General features: G+C 40.9%; 2 protein-coding genes across 5 annotated transcripts in view; one reads left to right on the top strand and one right to left on the bottom strand.

Moving 5' to 3' along the window:
* The window catches only part of RARS2 (arginyl-tRNA synthetase 2, mitochondrial), a 67,690-nt gene extending 50,845 nt beyond the window's left edge, over window positions 1–16,845 (top strand). Inside the window, exons 12-20 of the mRNA XM_006095359.3 lie at window positions 6,843–6,903; window positions 8,097–8,173; window positions 8,885–9,009; window positions 10,093–10,160; window positions 10,240–10,349; window positions 12,181–12,276; window positions 13,801–13,875; window positions 16,045–16,108; window positions 16,562–16,845. Coding sequence (XP_006095421.1) covers window positions 6,843–6,903; window positions 8,097–8,173; window positions 8,885–9,009; window positions 10,093–10,160; window positions 10,240–10,349; window positions 12,181–12,276; window positions 13,801–13,875; window positions 16,045–16,108; window positions 16,562–16,648 — 763 coding nt within the window. The 3' untranslated portion in view covers window positions 16,649–16,845. The remainder of the gene's footprint in view (window positions 1–6,842; window positions 6,904–8,096; window positions 8,174–8,884; window positions 9,010–10,092; window positions 10,161–10,239; window positions 10,350–12,180; window positions 12,277–13,800; window positions 13,876–16,044; window positions 16,109–16,561) is intronic.
* The window catches only part of SLC35A1 (solute carrier family 35 member A1), a 66,273-nt gene that overhangs the window by 19,290 nt on the left and 26,712 nt on the right, over window positions 1–20,271 (bottom strand). For 3 of the 4 annotated variants that reach the window (XM_006095357.3, XM_014461393.2, XM_014461396.2), the window contains exon 8: window positions 17,822–18,721. In XM_006095357.3, the coding sequence (XP_006095419.1) occupies window positions 18,594–18,721 (128 nt within the window). In that variant the 3' untranslated portion in view covers window positions 17,822–18,593. Of the gene's footprint in view, window positions 1–17,821; window positions 18,722–20,271 lie in introns of those variants that run through there. The other variant, XR_002830847.1, reaches the window with a different exon arrangement.

Here is a 20,271-nt window from a genome sequence, read left to right as displayed (position 1 = left end):
ATATAGAGAAAAATAAAGAAGAAAAAAAAAAAAAAAATATATGCAAAATTGTTGGCCTGAAGGAAAATAAAACAGGGCCGCTTGAGGAGATGAGGGACCATCCCCTTTCAAAATCAAGACAGGGTCAATGGGGGAAGATGCGACGCCACAACCTGTCACGAACAGAGCAGGGACGATCAGGAGGTTGGGGAATGCCACCTATCAAATACAGAGCAGGGCCCATTAGGGGGGTTGGGGCTCCGTACCCTGTCACACACAGAGCAGGGCCGATCAGGGGGTTGGGGAGCTCCCCCATGTCACGCACAGAGCAGGGCTGATCAGGGGGTTGGGGAGCTCGCCCCTGTCACACACAGAGTAGGGCCGATCAGGGGGTTGGGGCACTCCCCCCCGTCACACTCAGGGCAGGACCGATGGGGAGGTTGCGGCTCCACCCCGTCACACACACAGCAGGGCCGATCAGGGGGTTGGGGAGCTCCCCCCCCCCCGTCACACTCAGGGCAGGGCCGATGGGGAGGTTGCGGCTCCACCCCGTCACACACAGAGCAGGGCCCATGGGGGGTTGGGGAGCCGCACCCTGTCACACACACAGCAGGGCCGATCAGGGGGTTGGGGAGTCCCCCCCCCCCCCGTCACACTCAAGGCAGGGCCGATGGGGAGGTTGCGGCTCCACCCCGTCACACACAGAGCAGGGCCCATGGGGGGTTGGGGAGCTCCCCCCTATCAGGCACAGAGCAGGCCTGATCACGGGGGTGGGGGGCGCCTTCCCCTGTCACGAACAGAGCAGGGCGGATAGGGAGGTTGTGGCCCTGCCCCTGTCACACACAGAGCCGCAGGGCGATCAGGGGGTTTGGGCGCTGCCCCCTGTCACGCTGATCCAGGGCCAGGAGGCCTCTCAGCTCCGCTGATCCCAGTGCTGGGAGGCCTCGTGGCTCTGCTTGACACTGGGGCAGTGAGGCCTCGCTGCTCAGCTGATCTTGGTGCTAGGAGGCCTCCCGGCTCCGCTTGACACCTGGGCAGTGAGGCCTCACTGCTCTGCTGATCTGGGTGTTAGGAGGCCTCGCGGCTCCGCTGATCCCGGTGCTGGGAGGCATATTACCCTTTTACTATATAGGATAGAGTCCTGGTGCATGGGTGGGGGTCCGCTGATCCCGGTGCTGGGAGGCATATTACCCTTTTACTATATAGGATAGAGGCCTGGTGCATGGGTGGGGGCCGGCTGGTTTGCCCTGAAGGGTGTTCTAGATCAGGGTGGGGGTCCCGCTTGGGTGCCTGGCCAGTCTGGGTGAGGGGCTGAGGGCCGTTTTCAGGCTGGCGGGTGACTGAAGCTCCCAACCTCTCCTTTTTTTTTCTTTTTTCTTTTTTTTATTCTGGGATTTATTTACCTTCTATGGCTGTCACTGGAGCTGAGAGCCAGCTTTAGCTCTGAGGCTCGGCTCCAGCTCTGAGGCCTCGGCTGCTGAAAGCAGGTATCTGGGTTTGTTTGGGTTCTATAATCGAAACTCTGTTGCAACTCCAGCTGGGCGGGCTGGCTGAAAGCATGGGGATTGTTTAGCTTCTATAATTGCAACATAGTTGCTTAGAGTGCAAGCTCAGAGCCCAGCAGCGGCAGGCGGGGAACCTTGGCTTCCTCCTTCACTGGCGCAAGCAAGCCTCTTGTTCGCTTCAGCTGCCTGGCTGACGGCCGCCATCTTGGTTGGCAGTTAATTTGCATATTGCCCTGATTAGCCAATGGGAAGCGTGTCGGAGGTACGGTTAATTACCATGTTTGTCTATTATTAGATAGGATTATGAGGTGAGTACTAATGATATTTTGATAATCCTACCATTTCAAAAGAGCTAGGAACTTTTTAAATCCTACCCCAGTATCATATATTGTCAAAAATCACTTTAATTTCAACATTTTTATCATCTTAACTTGAAATTTCATAGTTTATGGTTTATTTTTTATTATTTTATACAACATGTAAACTGGGTCTTTTCTAGTTAATCAGAGATGAAAGAGTTTAATAGAACTTTTATTAAAATACTTTATGATCTTTTAAAATGCTTTAGAAAATATTACTTATGACTGATCCAAGACTGAAACTCCTTGATCATACTAATTGAGGAGTAGCTAGAATTTATCTATTTAGTTACTACATCAACTATTTTTAAATGTGTTCTTTAACAGAGTGTATTGCAAATAGGTGACAATTAGGTGATTCTTTACAATAGGTTTTTTATTTTTATAATTAATAGATCCTGAAATATTTACCTACAGACACTTTGCCTAGAGCTATCTTATTTATTTTTTTTTTACTTTAAATCTCATTTATTTTTAACTTTTTCTAAAACGTGTGAAGACACTTATACTTACTTTTGACATTTCTTGAGATTTTATTTTATTAAACATTTATTGTTTTTGAACTTATAGAATCAAAAGTACCAAATGTAAATCACTAACTTCTCATGTATCTACTTCCAGAAGTGACATTGAAAATTAAAGTAAAGCAAGCTAGTTATTTCTTTTTTTTAAATTTAATTAAATCTTTATTGTTCAGATTATTACAGTTGTTCCTCTTTTTTCCCCCCATAGCTCTCCTCCACCCAGTTCCCACCCCATTCCCACCCCATCCTCTGCCCTTACCCCTCCCACTGTCCTCATCCGTACATGTAAGATTTTTGTCCAGTCTCTTCCTGCACCCCCACACCCCTTTCCCCCCAAGAATTGTCAGTCCACTCCCTTTCTATGCCCCTGATTCTATTATATTCACCAGTTTACTCTGTTCATCAGATTTTTTATTCACTTGATTTTTAGATTCACTTGTTGATAGATATGTATTTGCTGTTCATAATTTTTATCTTTACCTTTTTCTTCTTCCTCTTCTTAAAGGATACCTTTTAGCATTTCATATAATACTGGTTTGGTGGTGATGAACTCCTTTAGCTTTTTCTTATCTGTGAAGCTCTTTATCTGACCTTCAATTCTGAATGATAGCTTTGCTGGATAAAGTAATCTTGGTTGTAGGTTCTTGCTATTCATCACTTTGAATATTTCTTGCCACTCCCTTCTGACCTGCAAAGTTTCTGTTGAGAAATCAGCTGACAGTCATATGGGTACTCCCTTGTAGGTAACTGACTGTCTTTCTCTTGCTTCTTTTAAGATTCTCTCTTTGTCTTTTGCTCTTGGCATTTTAATTATGATGTGTCTTGGTGTGGTCCTCTTTGGATTCCTTTTGTTTGGGGTTCTCTGCGCTTTCTGGACTTGTAAGTCTATTTCTTTCACCAGGTAGGGGAAGTTTTCTGTCATTATTTCTTCCAATAGGTTTTCAATATCTTGCTCTCTCTCTTCTTCTGGCACCCCTATTATTCGGATGTTGGTACGCTTGAAGCTGTCCCAGAGGCTCCTTACACTATCTTCGTATTTTTGGATTCTTTTTTCATTTTGCTTTTCCGGTTGAGTGTTTTTTGCTTCTTCGCATTTCAAATCTTTGACTTGATTCTTGCGCTCCTCTGGTCTGCTGTTGGGAGTCTGTATAATATTCTTTATTTCAGTCCGTGTATGCTTAATTTCTAGTTGGTCCTTTATCACAACCTTGAGGGTCTCACTAGATTTCTTGAGGGTCTCATTAAGTTTATCGGCGGTTTCTAGAAAATTCTTGAAAAACCTTATAACCGTGGTTTTGAACTCTATATCCAGTAGTTTGCTTTCCTCCATTTCTGTCATTTGTGTCCTGTTTCTTTGTCTCCGCATTTTTTTTATGCTTCGCTGTGTCGATAGAGTGGCTTTCTGTGCTAGGTGTCCTATAGGGCCCAGTGGCTCAGCCTCCCCAATTACCTGAGGTAGACACTCTTGGTGCACCCCCTTGTGGGCTTTGTGCACAGTCTTGTTGTAGTTAAGCCTTGATTGTTGTAGGTAACACTGGGAGGGATTGACCTCCAGGCCAATTGGCTGTGAGAATCAGCTGTGTCTGCAGTGGGAGAACTTCTGCGGTGGAGACACCCTTCTGGGGCAAGACTTGCTTCAGTGGGGCTTTGGTGCTCACTGAGTCTGCCCCCTGAGTGTGTCCCTTATGGATCCGAGGAGTTGTAATCTGGATGGTCCCACTCTGACCACTGGGTACACTGGCTCTTGGATCTCTAAGGAGGTGCTAATTTAGCCTCTGCCTGAGGCTACCCAGCAGGAGCTACGAAGAGATCTGCAGATTCCCCTTCCTTGTTCGGGGTTTGGAGGTGCCCAGATGAGGCCCAGCTGTGAAGCAATGCAAGCTGCTGTGGGGCCTTGGGCCTTCTCTTGGAAGTTCTGGGTCTGTCTGGCCCAGCTGCAGTTTGTTAGGTAATTTTCAGATTGCAAAGGGCCAGGGCATTCATATGCAAAAGCTTCTGCTAGCAGCTTGGGTGGGGCGGGGTCTCAGGGAATCAACAGGGTGGAGCAAACAGCTATGGCTGATCCTCAGCCCTGCCCTAAGAGGCCCCGTGTCTTAGTGTCCCGGTAATCACTGCAAGCACCTCTGAGAGAAAGCCGCCCTCGACTGATGCCAGATAGTCCAGTTTCTCCCTGTATGAGTCTGGGTCCCCAGAGACTTCCTGGAACTGGAGTTCAGAACAGTCGGGGGCTTGTGACTCCCTCCCGATTCAAAAAGACAGCCGCGTCCTCAGTTGCAGCCGTTTCCGCGTGCGCCTCCGTACCTCTGCACTTTACTTCCACACCGCACCTCCTCTGAGTCTCAGTGTGCTTTTCTCTTTCCTTCTAGTTGTAGAATTTCCACTCAGCCAGCCTTCCAGTAGTTCTGGATGATGTCCGTTTTGTCTTTTAGTTGTATTTTTTAAGTTGTGGCAGGCAGCAATTTCCGGTGTTTACCTATTCCGCCATCTTGGTTTCTCCCCTATCTTATTTATTTTTTGACCATTTTTTTTTCTTTATTGATTAAGGTATTACACGTGTCCTTACCCCTTCCCCCCATTACCACGTGTGGGCGTGCATGTACAGTGCGATTGAAACTTCGTGGCCCATGCCCAGAAGTCGGTATTTTGTGGAAGAGCCACACTCAAGGGGCCAAAGAGCCGCATGTGGCTTGCGAGCCGCAGTTTGCCGACCACTGATGTAGATGTACCACAGTTTTTTAATCCACTCATCTGCTGATGGGCACTTAGGCTGTTTCCAAATCTTAGCTATTGTAAATTGTGCTGCTATGAACATAGGGGTGTATATATCCTTATCTGATTGGTGTTTCTATTTTCTTGGGATATATTCCTAGAAGTGGGATCATTGGGTCAAATGAGAGTTCCATTTTTAGTTTTTTGAGGACACTCCATACTGTTCTCCACAGTGGCTGCACCAGTCTGCATTCCCACCAGCAGTGCACGAGGGTTCCTTTTCCTCTGCATCCTTGCCAGCACTTGTCATTTGTTGATTTGTTGATGTTAGCCATTCTGATAGGTGTGAGTTGATACTGCATTGTCGTTTTGATTTGCATCTTTCAGATGATTAGTGACTTTGAGCATGTTTTCATATGTCTCTTGGCCTCCCTTATGTCCTCTTTCGAAAAGTATCTATTTAGGTCCGTTGCCCATTTTTTGATTGGGTTGTTTATCTTCCTTTTGTTTAGTTGTATGAGTTCCCTGTAAATGTTGGAGATTAAACCCTTATTGGTGATAACATTGGCAAATACGTTCTCCCATGCAGTGGGCTTTCTTGTTGTTTTGTTGATGGTTTCTTTTGCTATACAGAAGCTTTTTATTTTGATGTAGTCCCACTTATTTATTTTCTCTTTAGTTTCCATTGCCGTAAGAGCTGTATCGGTGAAGATACTGCTTTGGCATATGAGATTTTGCTGCCTGTGGATTCCTCTAATATTTTTATGGTTTCCCATCTTACATTTAAGTCCTTTATCCATTTTGAGGTTTTTTTTTGTGTATGGTGTAAGTTGGTGGTCTGGTTTTTTTTTTTTTTTTTTTTGCATGTATCTGTCCAATTTTCCCAACACCGTTTATTGAAGAGACTGTTAACACCAAGAAATCTATGGCATTTTTATACACCAATAGTGAACTTACAGAAAGAGAGATTTAAAAATAATTCCATTTCCCATCGCACCAAAGAAATTAAGATACCTAGGAATAAACTTAACTAAGGAGGTAAAAGACCTGTACTCGGAAAACTACAGGACACTGAAAAAAGAGGTAGAGGAAGATATAAACAGATGGAAGAACATACCATGTTCATGGATTGGTAGAATCAACATCATTAAAATGTCCATACTACCCAAAGCAATCTATATATTCAATACACTGCCCATTAAAATGCCAACAGCATATTTCACAGACCTAGAACGAGCTCTCCAAAAATTCATCTGGAATAAAAAAAAAGACCCCGAATAGCTGCAGCAATCCTGAGAAAAAAGAACAAAGTGGGAGAGATCTCAATACCAGATATCAAGCTGTATTACAAAGCCACTGTTCTCAAAACTGCCTGGTACTGGCACAAGAACAGACATATAGATCAATGGAATAGAATAGAGAACCCAGAAATCGACCCAAACCACTATGCTCAATTAATATTTGACAGAGGCAAGAACATACCTAGAGCTATTTTAGTTATTATTACTACTTGTCCCAGAGTCTTACTCATTTATTTTTTTATCTTTTCATAGCACACTTATTATTGCTTTTCCCAAAGCTATTTTTATTATTTTTACTTGGTATCTCAAAATATGATATTGGGATTATACAAGCATGGGTAATATACCCCAACCTGTGGGATAACAGGAGTTCTTAATTAGAAAAGCTTCATTACTATTAAATAGGTAAAACAAATTATTACCCAGATGTGCTTAGTAACTCTTAATTTATGGCCATTTTTTCAGAGATCTTGCAGCCGCTATAGATCGAATGGACAAATATAATTTTGATACAATGATTTATGTGGTAAGTAATCAACAGTAAAGAACAAAAGTTTATGATCCCTACCTCACGAAAATTGCAAAGATAGAAATTGGGTTGAAAATTTATGCCATGTTGAAAAATTATGGAAAAATAATTTTGTCAAACTATAGAAAGAATTCAGTACTAAGTGTGATTAAGGTGGTAACCACGATGTTTAAAAAAACACATAAAAATTTGAAAGTTCACATTGTTTCATAGTAAAAACAAAATTATCTAAATCAGGAAAATGCTTATATAAAATAAATATGTACAGGTCACTGTCATACACTTTAAAAAATAACTTTCTATTTTAAATATATTAAGACTCACAAGTTTTAAAATAGGATAGAGTTTTCATATGCCCTCTACCTAGCCTTCCCCAAAGATAGTATCTTACATAACCATAATACTATGTCCATACCAAGAAAGTGACATTGGAAGAGACCTTAATTAAATCTTGCCAATTTTCACATCACTGGTATAAGGGCCTGAATGTTTTTTTGTGTGGTGTGTTTTTGTGAAATTTTATCACATATGTAGATGCACATAACGATCACCACATTCAGGATACAAAACTGTTCCATCACAAAACAAACTCCTTCATGACAACCACACCTTCTCCCCAACCCTAGCCCTTGGCAACCACTTCTCTGTTCTTCATCACTACAGTTTTGTCATTGTACAAATGTTATATAAATGCATTCACAGTGCGTGACCTTTTCAGATTGGCTTTTTTAACTCAGCATCATGAATGCCCTTGAGATCCACCCAATCTCTTGTTTGTATCCGTTCCATTTGTTGCTGAGTATTTGTCTCTTCTTCCCTTTCACTTCCATGTGTAACCTCCTTTCCCCTAAGAAAAAACGTTGCCATTAAATATCTTTTTAGAGCTTAGCTTTGTTCTTTTTTGAGATAAAGATCATAACAGCTGGGAGAGAAGGAATTTAAATAGAAAATTCAGAATATTAAAGTTTGAATTTCCTCCTTACAGTATAGCAGCTCTTTCTTCCTTCTCATCTAGTGCACTCACTAAGACAGTCTTCTGGTGGCATCCTCTTTATGTGTTTATTTAAAACATATCAATTAACAATGACTGTAGTCTGTCAGAACTCAAATATTTTCATTTAATTCATGTCCAACATATTTCTGTAGATTATCATTGTTCTTTTATTTTAAATACCTTTTTCCCTCCAAAGACAGATAAGGGGCAAAAAAGGCATTTTCAGCAAGTGTTCCAAATGCTGCAGATCATGGGATATGACTGGGCAAAAAGGTAATGTGTACATGGTTCTTAATTACCTGCCTCCAGAATCATTGTTAGGTCAGCCAAATCCAAAAATGTGCCAAGTTTTTAAAAATTTTCATTGAAACTTTACTTCTAAGTTTCAAGGTGTTAGTGTGGGAAAGCAGATTTTTTATGTGTGTTAATTTATGCCTGGCTGTATTAATACGTAGCTTATATAAACATTTAATAAATGCTTTTATTAGATGTCTGCTCTCAGTGGCTTGATTTTCAAAATTCTTTTTTTAATATATGTTTATTGATTTCAGAGAGGAAGTAGAGAGAGAAAAACATCAATGATAAAAATGAACCATTGATTGGCTGCCTCCTTCACGCCCCCTACTGGGGATCGAGCCCACAACCTGGGCATGTGCCCTTGGCTGGCATCAAACCCGGGACCCTTCAGTCTGCAGGCCAATGCTCTATCCACTGAGCCAAACCAGCTAGGGCTGATTTTCAGAATTCTTTACCCCCCTTCCTGTTTTTCATAAAGGCAATTATGCTAGTGATTATCTCTCTAAAATAATGCTGTGTGTTTAACATTTGTGGCATATAGTAAATGACATCATGTTTCAATCTGTTAATTTTGTAAAACCCCATTATGAGAGTTAAGTTCAGACTACTCTCTAAAGGGTGTTATTCTATCCTTTGGTAACCAGCTCTTTCTCAGTGTTCAGTTAACTAAATGCCCCTCCATTTCAGGTGCCAACATGTGCCCTTCGGAGTGGTGCAGGGAATGAGGACTCGAAGAGGAGATGTCACTTTTCTGGAAGATGTCTTAAATGAGATTCGATTAAGGATGCTACAGAACATGGCTTCTATTAAGAGTGAATTCACTTTTTTTTGTTATAATAACTTATCTTCCTGTTTTAAAAAATCTTTATTGTTGAAAGTATTACATACGTCTCCTTTTTCCCCTGTTGACCTCTTCTAGCCTGCTCCCATCCCCCACCCCAGGCCTTCACCACCCTATTACCTGTGTCCATGGGTTATGTATATATGCATATAAGTTCTTTGGTTAATCTCGTCCCACCCACCCACCCACCCCTAGCTACCATCAACAAATGACAAGTGCTGGCAAGGGTGAAGGTTAAACAAAGGGAACCCTAGTATACTGCTTGTGGGAATGCAGACTGGTGCAGCCAAAATGAAAAACAGTATGGGGTTCCCTTAAAAAATTAAATATGGAACTGCCATTTGACCCAGTGATCTCAATTCTAGGAATATATCCTAAGAAACACGAAACACCAATCAGAAAGAACATATGCACCCCATGTTTATAGCAGCGCAATTTATAATAGCTAAGATCTGGAAACAGCCCAAGTGCCCATCAGTAGATGAGTGGATAAAAAAGCTGTGGTACATTTATACCATGGAATGCTGTGCAGCTGTAAAAAAAGAAGGATTTACCCTATATGCCACTTTCATATTTTGCTGGACTTTTGTGCAGTGTGATTTATTATGACCGTTCCTCCATTGAACTTTCACTAACCTTGTTAAAAAATAGCTTTCACTAATTAAAGGTGCCGGAATTTTCAGACTTGGCTGCTCAAGTATTGTTCAGTTCAGTAATCTGAGTTGATATTGCCATGGCCTCTTTTCATGGCTTTGTTTAACCTTCACCTTTGAAAAAATAAGTGCCAGCTATATCTATTGCCTTAGAAGGATATTTTCTTATAAGGGATATTTATTAAAAAAATAAATTCGAGTATTTTCCCTTTTAATGAAGGCAGGGGAATTATCATCAATCAAAGGTAAATTAACCCAAATTAGAAAAGTAAATTGCCCACTGTAAACCTGTTTGTTCTTGATACTGCCAGCATTCATTTTTGGCTGATTTTGTCTCCACTTCAGTCCCTGACTCTGTGTAGGTTCATGCAGGTTAACGATACCACCTTTTTCTGTTTCAGCCACCAAAGAACTGGAGAACCCGCAGGAGACTGCAGAGAGGGTCGGGCTGGCGGCACTCATTATCCAGGTCTGTTAGACTGCTTCCTGAGACCCTTTTGTGTGGTAGTAGAACGGATCCCAGCACTGAGATTCCTCTGTCATTTTAGGACTTCAGAGGTTCACTCTTATCTGACTATCAGTTCAGCTGGGACCGTGTGTTCCAGAGTCGTGGGGACACAGGTGTCTTCCTGCAGTACACGCACGCCCGCCTCCACAGGTGAGAAGAGGCTGCAGGGAAACAGTGGGCCACTCTGCCCTTCCCAGGGTGGGGTTTGACTGCTGCAGTCCTAAGACCAAAGGCCCTATTTTCCAGGCTTCTCTGATATCTCATATTCAAAACTAGTTAAAGTACAGTGGACTGCCTACCTGTTATGTTGTTTTTTTGTGTGGAGTTTCTAAAATATTTATTGAGCACCTATGTAGGAAATGCTTTTATGCATATTACTTTATTTAGTATTCACAATAATCCTACCAAAAGAATATACTCTGTTTTCAGATAACGATACAGATTTAGGAAAAATTGAGGCATCAAGCCCTGGCTGGTGTGGCTCTGTTGGAGCCTCGTCTCGTACACCAAAAAGTGGCGAGTTCAGTTCCATCAGGGCACATAGCACAGGTTGTGAGTTTGATGCATGGTTGGTGTGCATGCGGGAGGCAACTGATCAGTGTCTCTCTCTCTCTCTCTCTCTCTCTCTCTTTCTTGTTTATCCCTCTCCTCTTCTTACTCACTCTAAAAATAAAAAATAAATAAAAAATATTTTTTAAAGAAAAATTGAAGCATCCGGTTGAACTTACCTTTAAAGACAGGCCCTGTCACTAAGTGGAGCATGACTGAGAAATGCGTTCTTGGGTGATTTCATGATTGTGCACACATCATAGAGTGCATTTTCATAAATCTAGACGGTATAGCCTGCTACACACACCTAGGCTGTGTGCTATTTAGCCTATTGCTCTGTAGGGGAGCAAAAATAATTTCCCTGTACCCTTCCTTCTGGATTCCTGACTGAAATATTCCTATAATAAAAGACAGATTAGCCCTAACTGGTTTGGCTCAGTGGATAGAGCGTCGGCCTGCGGACTAAAGAGTCCCAGGTTCGATTCTAGTCAAGGGCATGTACCTTGGTTGCGGGCACATCCCCAGTGGGGGCTGTGCAGGAGGCGGCTGATCAATGTTTCTCTCTCATCGATGTTTCTAACTCCCTCTCCCTTCCTCTCTGTAAAAAATTAAAAATATATATTTAAAAAAAGACAGATTAGCAGGAGAAAAACTAAAGTTTAATAATGTGTATACTTCCAGTGTACATGGAAGAGACCCAGGAAAACTGAGTTACTCGCCAAAATGCCTGGAGCCACCACCTTAAAATACCATCTTCAGTTGAAGACAAAAGGAGATGTTGGGGGTGAGGGTGGTCAGTTATGGAAGGTTACCAGGAAGAGCACAGTAAAAAACAAGGGTGAGATTGTTACGCAGATTTAATTCCTGGTCTTCTTCATTGATAAGAGTTTCTAGAAATAAGGTCATCTTCATCTTCAGGGTACCGCAGGGAGACACCCTTACAAATGGAGATTCTCTTACAAATATAAATGTCTTTTACGAAGTGTAACTTCTACTTGATTTTCAGAGCTTCTCCCCTATTGTATCTATTATCTCTTAAAATTAACCAGCCTAAATAATCCTTATGCCAGATAGACATATTTTGGGGTAATAGATACTGTTTTCCTACAGCTCATAGGCTACAAATCTGTACAGCGTGTTACTGTACTGAACACTGTAGTCAGTTGTCACGCAGTGGTTAAGTATTTGTATAGTGCATTGTACTACAGTGTTATGACAGCTATAATATCACAAAGTGATAGGAATTTTTCAGCTCCATTATAATCTTATGGGAGCACCATCCTATACTCCGCCCATCGTTGACCAGCATTATGGGGCATGACTATATATTAAGGAGAGCAAGACTGTATTATGACATGGTGTTCATCACTTACAATTATGTGTCCTTCGATGACTTGTTTAATCCTTTGTTGTTTCAAACTTTTGATTACAGTTTGGAAGAGACTTTTGGATGTGGTTATCTGGATGACTACAACACTGCTTGTTTACAAGAGCCGCAGTCTGTTTCAATTCTCCAGCATCTTCTCAGGTATGGTTTTCGAGTATTATTGAGTCAGCTTCTGCTTAGTGAAATTGTTCTGAACCCAGGTTCCTATGCCCAATGCTTCGAAAGGCCAAAACTCAAAACCTCAGCATTTGGAATTTATTGATTGAGGAGCCAACCAAGATGTATGAGACCTAATAGTACCTCAAATCCATCTTACCGCTGGACGAGGTTAAGGATTTTTAAGCTGGGAGAGGGGTGTTAGGGTAAATACCCACGGTCTTTGGTCTCTTGATAGGTCTCAAGGAGTAGATTCTAAGATGCTGTCAGAAGGCACATGGGTCATGGGTGGTATTGAGTCTCCATCATTTTCTGCAAAGTCAGCTTGTAAATTATTGCCCTGTGACCATTCCTTTCTCTGAAGAAGCAGAAACATTGAATTAAGATGTTATCTGTGGTTTTCCTGAAATGGTTGTTTGACCAGTAGGTCATAAATTATTAATCCAGGTACTGGTCAGTCTTGCTAAGCCCCACAGTTTAAACATTAAGCAGCCTATCGCTACAAGGGAATGGGTGGGTTAATATAGTTTTGTTAGGGGAAAACAGAGGACCTAACTTGCAGAGATAAGCAGAGGGCCTGACCTGTGGGGTCTGGTTACAAAATGATTGTTGGTGGTTTGCTAACCACTGGAGGGAACAGGCTAGTTAGTAGCTAGCTCCTGCCTCTAGACAACATTTTCCTCAAGGTAGACTAAAAAGTGATTGCCCTTTAAGGGTACACAGAGGGCATATGAATGAATAGTCATTAGGTTTTAAAAATATTACCACCACTGAATTAGCCTAAGCGCCTACCACCCTTTAGGTAGTATGAGAATGTGAACCCTGGTAAAAGCATAACTGTGTAATTTTTTAAAAGATCATCTTCTCACCCTCTATGATAAGTAAAGGAAAATCCTTGCCTTTACACAGCTTCCCTGAGTCTTTCATTTGCCTCTTGGTTTCAAGTCACAGTTTCAAATATGCATCTGTCTGATGCCCTCATCTGGGCAGGAGACTGCACCTTTGAGCTCTCTCCAGCATCACTGGGGAAGCCAGCCTTGTGAGAGCTCAGGCTCCAGCAGGGATGCGGACGGTTAACAAGGCAGTTTTGTCTGATTGCCACACAGCGGCCAGTGATTCTTTCCTGGGATCAAAAGGACCTAGTTTATGAGGAAAAATAAGCCAACTTGGATTTCTTGGCATTGAGGGTAGACACTGTTTGCTTGTTTCTAGATTATGTCCATAAACATCACTAAGCAGCTTTTACGTTCAGTTTAACAGCCATGGTTGAGTCCTTATGCTGAAGTAGGCCTAAGGAAAAGATGATTTAGAAAGTGCCTGCCATCCAGAAATTTGTGAGAGAAAAATGTGCCCTTACCTTCAACTGTACACAGGTCTTTTTTCATATACTTCCTACCCTTAGTGATGTCAAGTCAACCTTACATCTTAGATATCTGTCTTAACAGCTTAGCATAGTGTAACATGTGCACAGTCTTCCCCTGACAGTTGCTCCTGTCATCTTTCTTTTAGGTTTGACGAAGTGCTTTATAGATCATCTCAGGACCTTCAACCCAGGCACATTGTCAGCTATCTTCTAACTCTAAGGTACTTTCATAATCTTGTTATTTTCAGGTGTAACCAGACAGCTGAGGCCTGATCTGACAAAGGACCTTTCCTTCATCTGAAGTGTTCCTATAAATAAATCCTTTGGCCTAAAAATATTATGTGCTTTAAGTTACAGGAATTCTTGCTTCATCTTTGCAAATTAGCAATCAATGTTCATCTATTCACTCAGTCAAGTGAACAGGAAACAGCAGCCTCATAGGAGGTTACAGAACAGTGCGTATGTGTTAGGCTAGAGTGGATGTGAGAGAAAATGTCAGGGCACTCAGCCCAGCCTTGAGGGATCAGAGAGGACTTTTCAGAGGAAAGGAGTAGATATTAAGTAGGAGAAGCAAGGAGGAGGAGAAAGCCCAGAATTAAGCAAGAACATGATCATTAAAGGAACGATCAGCATAGTCCTGGGCGGGGTCAGATGAAGCATTTCTGCCATGTACTAAGGCATTTCATCTTATTTTCAGGGCAGCAAGGTCCACAAAAAGCTTTAAGCAGAGGCATAGAAATATCAGCTAGAGGGCAAGAATGAATTGAGAAGCAAGTCAGTGACACTCTATGATAGGCATTTCATGGTAGCCATTTTAGAAACTTGACTATTTGATCTGTCTTCTGAGTGATAACTGTCTCCCCGTAAAGCTATTTCAGAAATATTTGCTTTTACTCAAGACTTATTGAAACCAAAGATTTATTGGGACTGTTCTCTTAATTATGCTTTTTATTTTGTCTTCCCTAGATTTAAATAATTTTTTCCTTTAAAATCCACTTAGGCATATAGAAATGAAGAAGCCAGAAAGTCTTATTAAATGCCACTTAATCATTGAAACAAATGTCATAAGCATCATTTCTCTGGTACACTGCTGTAATTGCTGCCTTACCTAAATAGAAAAAATGTTTTAAAGATGAGTGACCGGTATGTGTGCAGAGTGCACTCATAACTAGTCTCTACCTGACCTCTTCACCATACAGAGGGGGAAAGGCCAGACCATAAAGGAAGCCTAATGAGGAAAAGCTCATTAGAAAGGGGTCTGCTATACTTATAAAACTAATAATGAAACCATCTTCTTTTTTCAGAGAGAGAGGGAGGGAGGGGGAGAGGAGAGATGGATTTGTTGTTACCCTTACACTGAGTGGCCAGGTTATTATGACCACCTGATGTTTGTAGGCAAATTAGGTGTACACTGCATCGTATGGGATGTGGAAGCCGAAGGCCTGTTCGAACACCTTTGGTGTCTGCAGTTACCAAGATAAAACATCTCCAAATCACACAGGAACACAAGGATTGGACAGTCGAGCATTGGAAAAAAGTCATGTGGTCCGATGAATCATGCAGTTGCATCATGCAGATGGCAGAGTGAGAATTTGGCGGAAACAGCTTGAAAGCATGCACTCCACATGCATGAGTACAACCCTTCAAGCTGGTGGGGGCAGTGTTATGGTTTGGGGCATGTTTTCCTGGCATGATTTGGGCCCTTTAATTCGTGTGGAACAACGTCTGAATATCACAACATACCTAAGTATCGTTGCTGATAAAGTTCATCCTATCATGTTGATGGCGTATCCCAATGGAGATGGCTTCTTCCAACAAGACAATGCGCCATGCCACGGTGCTCGTATTGTGCAGGAGTGGTTTCAAGAACATAAGGGAGACTTTACCTTGCTTAGGTGGCCCCCACAATCACCAGATCTCAATCCAATTGAGCATTTGTGGAATGAAGTTAAGAGAGTCATCAGGCAGCTGGTTCCACAACCATCAAATCTCACAGATCTGGACAGTGCTATTCATCAGGCATGGTGTCAGATTCCTCGCATCACCTTTCAACATCTTGTGGAGTCAATGCCAAGAAGAATCGCCGCAGTATTGAAGGCAAAAGGTGGCCCAACGAAGTACTGATGGGGTGGTCATAATAATCTGGCCACTCAGTGTATTTATGCATTCATTGGTTGCTTGTTTCCCAAAACCTTGGCATCTCGGGATGATGCTCTAACCAACTAAACTACCCAGCCAGGACCTTCAACTTTTGATACATTTTAATGGTTGTATATAGGCTTTGATTTTTTTTTAATCTTTAAATTGAGTAAGTAAGATTAGATATCAGGCGTATATGTTACAATAGGCTATTACTTACTACTGGTCCTGATCAGGATTTCTCTTTTCAGTCACCTTGCAGCTGTGGCACACAGAACACTGCCCATAAAACAGAGTCCTCCTGAAGTGGCTGGGGTATGTTACACTGAGTGTTTTGTGTATAATCTCTAGCTTCCCCAGACTAATATTACGGAGTCAGTCTTGCAAATGTTTCTAAAATAGTATCCAATTGTTCAACTACAGCAATGTACTTAATAATTAGAATTGGGTTGTAACAATCAACATTTATCTACTTTCCAACATACTAAACTATGAAGTAGATTTTCCTACATAAAGTGTTACAGAGATGGGTTCCCTTTTTGAATCTGTGCTATATGATACTGTCACTCACTCCCCAACCCTTGGGTACCAGTGTTACTGTTAGGGATTCTAGGAATTTGTATTCCCTTGCCTACAGCAAACCCCAGGGAACTTTTCAGATATTGTTTGTACTTAGAAGAAAGTTAAATTTATTCTTAAAAACATTCTTATTCATTTTATAGTTAGCCTATTATTAAACATTTAATCATTCTTTGATTTATTTTGCAGGCCAGACTTCATCTTTTCAGAGCTGTCCGTTCTGTCCTAGCCAATGGAATGAAACTTCTTGGAATAACACCTGTATGTAGGATGTAATTTCCAATGAAAATGGCTTTTTAAGTACTAATTAATTCTAGTTATCTATTCTTATATGCCTTGCTGTTTAGAATTTTATTATTCTGTGTCAGAATCTATATATTAAGTCTATAAGTGATTTATCAACTGATTAAATCTTAATCCTTAAAAAGAAATCTCATGGTCATTAAGTATTAAATAGACTTTTATAAAATTCATTTAAATCTTTTCAATGCATTGTGGTCTAATGGGAATTAAGGGTTAGAGTTTAAATTCTACTTTGAGGTTTCTCACAATGTCATTCCTCCAGAAACTATTCTTTTTTTAAAAATATATATATATATATTTTATTGACTTTTTACAGAGAGGAAGGGAGAGGGATAGAGTCAGAAACATTGATGGGAGAGAAACATCCATCAGCTGCCTCCTGCACATCTCCTACTGGGGATGTGCCCACAACCAAGGTACATGCCTTGACCGGAATCGAACCTGGGACCCTTCAGTCTGCAGGCTGACGCTCTATCCACTGAGCCAAACCGGCTAGGGCCAGAAACTATTCTTATAACCAACTAAGATTACCTAATGTTTACATCAAATTTGTTATAATTATGACTAGTCTGAAAAAATTTAGAGAGACTAGTATTACACCCTTTTGCCAATATAGCTGATAACACCCAGAGAACAGATCTCGTGTTTATTTTTGTTGATTCGTATACAGGTAACTTACTAGGTGAACTCGGGAACTGGATACATTGAATAACAAAAAATTACTTGTACATTAATCGTTTACTTCACGTATCTGCATATTGGTAAAGTATGTTTTGTGTGATTGTTTAGGTTAACATGTGATCTGTTTGATCAGTATGGCTGCCAGCATTTCCATTTGGGACTGCTGTAATTTATTTTAAATGTTGCTACTAGAAGTCTTCTCTAGTATCAATATCAGTGACTATCTAATTTTACGAACCCGAGGGGGAAATTAGCATGAACCAAACTTCTTAGTTGAATGAATATAGTTTTATATTAGCAAGTATGGTATACCATCTTTAGTCATAGTTGGTTTATAGCTACTATTCTCAACCAAAGAACACTAACTAATACAATTTCAACATAGAGAAAATTTAAATGTAATGTTTGGGGTTTATGTTTTTGCATTACCTTAATGGTATAGCTATAATACAAAAAGTGATCAAACAGATTTCATATAAAGTTTATTGCTGAATTTCCCTATTCATATAAAATTTTTTAAAAAAACAATTTCATAAATTATTGAGAGCCCCACAGCTAAACATATTTTATAAAAAAAAGTACAAAAGACAGTAGAAATATTTTTTGGAGAAAAGTATATCATCTAACAGCAAAGAAATATGAATCCATACAATAAATGGCACAAATACAGTACTTACAGGAGTATTCAGTCACCACCCAGAAATCATTGTCTTGAGTTATGAAATATTCAGTTTGAGAAGTTCCACATTCAGTTTGTTTCTGACTAGCCTGTCTTGTTTTTGTCTCTCTTGTAAGAAAAGAGTTAGGTCTTTACTGCTGCTGGAACAAAATACTGTACATGAATTGGGGAACAAGGAGGGGCCATCCTTCTCCCCTGGTACCCAAACAAGACAACAGTTAGTACAGAAATGGCTTTGGCACTTTAACCTTTAACATTGTCCCAAACCTTATTATTTGAATATTATAGCCTCACATGATTTTTTAACCGTACTATCTCCATACTTTTATATACATTATATATACAATAAAAAAATTCATTCTAAAACAAAATGGGTTGACCCCAAACAGGTCACATTAAATCTTGGTAGCAATTCACTCAAGATAGCTTTCTTCTTAATTCTTATACCACATAGTTAATTTATTATTCTTTGTTTAAGATACCTTCTGGGGTTGACTTAAGGCTCTAGTTTAATGCAAATGGTTTCAATCTTAGTAGGAATCTCCTTTGAGGCTGAAATCACACACCACTGGCTCTTCCTTTTGAGGCTGTTTCTCCTTGTTGGATGGATGTAGTATCTTGTCTGGGTAATCCATAGAAATAAATAGAAATACATACGAGAAGAGTACCCAGAGCAAAGGTGAGTGCTGAAAGGGAAACAAAATAAGCTTAATTTGTATTGTGTCTGTAAAACTAATATAACAAATGATTGGTTTAGAATTTTAAAGACTTTCAATTATGGGTTCACACCATTCCTCTATTTGCATTTATGACAAGAGTCAATTTTAAAATGGAATGTAAATATGTAATACATAAATCTGTTTCTATGATTATAAGGTTTAGAAAGACCAACGGAGTGACTGTATACATACACTTTTCAGAATACAAGTATGCCTATCCTGAACCACTGACAAAGAACATACTAACTTCCCTCTACACTGACTGAAATAAAGAGCAGTGGAGTGTGCTTTTCATGATACTAGAAACCTGTGCAAATTTAGAGCAAAGGTAGTTAAGTAACCAATAATTAAATCAGATTTCTAAATAGGAGAAGTGGTGATTTACTAAGTAAAATTCCATTTTCTGCTAGCCTTTTTTTTATCATCTTAATCCTAAAAATCAGGACACCACTGAATTACAACTTGTCTAAACTTGACCAGTAGTCACTTTATAAATAAATGCTATGTCAAAACTGTATACTCCATTCTATATAGAGTACAATCTTAACAGCTTACAAAATGGCATGTAAAGAAATGCCATCAAGCTATGATTTTAGTTCAACCCTAACCAGAAAAGACTAGCTTTACCTTCAAAAAAGGGGAATGAAAATCCTATATAATAAAAGCCTAATATGCTAAGTGTCCAACCGTTTGACCAGTCTCTATGATGCGCACTGACCACTAGAGGGCAGATGCTCCAACCAGTAGGTTAGCTTGCTGCTGGGGTCTGGCCGATCAGGACTGGGCAAGAAGTGCTGGACACGCCCTAGAGCCCTCCTCAGTTCCCCCACCCCCGGCCGGCCCCAATCCTGCACCGGTGGGGTCCCTCGGCCTGGCCTGCCAGGACTCCTCGGGGGATGTTGGAGAGCTGGTTTCAGCCCGATGCCAGCTGGCCAGGCCGAGGGATCCCACCGGTGCACGAATCCATGCACTGGGCCTCTAGTAAATAAGAAACTGGAAGATTGCTAAGACAGGCTAATTTCCTTGACCATCATTAACACAGAACATTGACCAAAGCCATTTTATACTGTTCCCAAGTACAGTGGGGCCTTGATTTATGAGTGTCCCGACTAACGAGTTTTTTGAGATACCAGCTGTCTCTCAGCCGATTTTTTGCATTGAGTTGATAGAGTAATTTGAGTTAACGAGCTCCTTAACAAGCTCAGTCTCGGAACTAATTAAACTCGCAAGTCAAGGCCCCACTGTATTATTTTTTTTTAAATATATTTTATTGATTTTTTACAGAGAGGAAGGGAGAGAGATAGAGAGTTAGAAACATCAATGAGAGAGAAACATCGATCAGCTGCCTCCTGCACATCTCCCACTGGGGATGTGCCCGCAATCCAGGTACATGCCCTTGACCGGAATCGAACCTGGGACCTTTCAGTCCGCAGGCCGACGCTCTATCCACTGAGCCAAACCGGTTTCGGCCCCACTGTATTATTTAGGAGCAAAGTCATAAGGATTTGTTGAGCATA

The sequence above is a fragment of the Myotis lucifugus genome, unplaced genomic scaffold, assembly GCF_000147115.1.
Source record: "Myotis lucifugus unplaced genomic scaffold, Myoluc2.0 scaffold_152, whole genome shotgun sequence".
NCBI classification, from domain to species: Eukaryota; Metazoa; Chordata; class Mammalia; order Chiroptera; family Vespertilionidae; genus Myotis; species Myotis lucifugus.
This window is presented reverse-complemented; position numbering and strand designations above follow the sequence as displayed.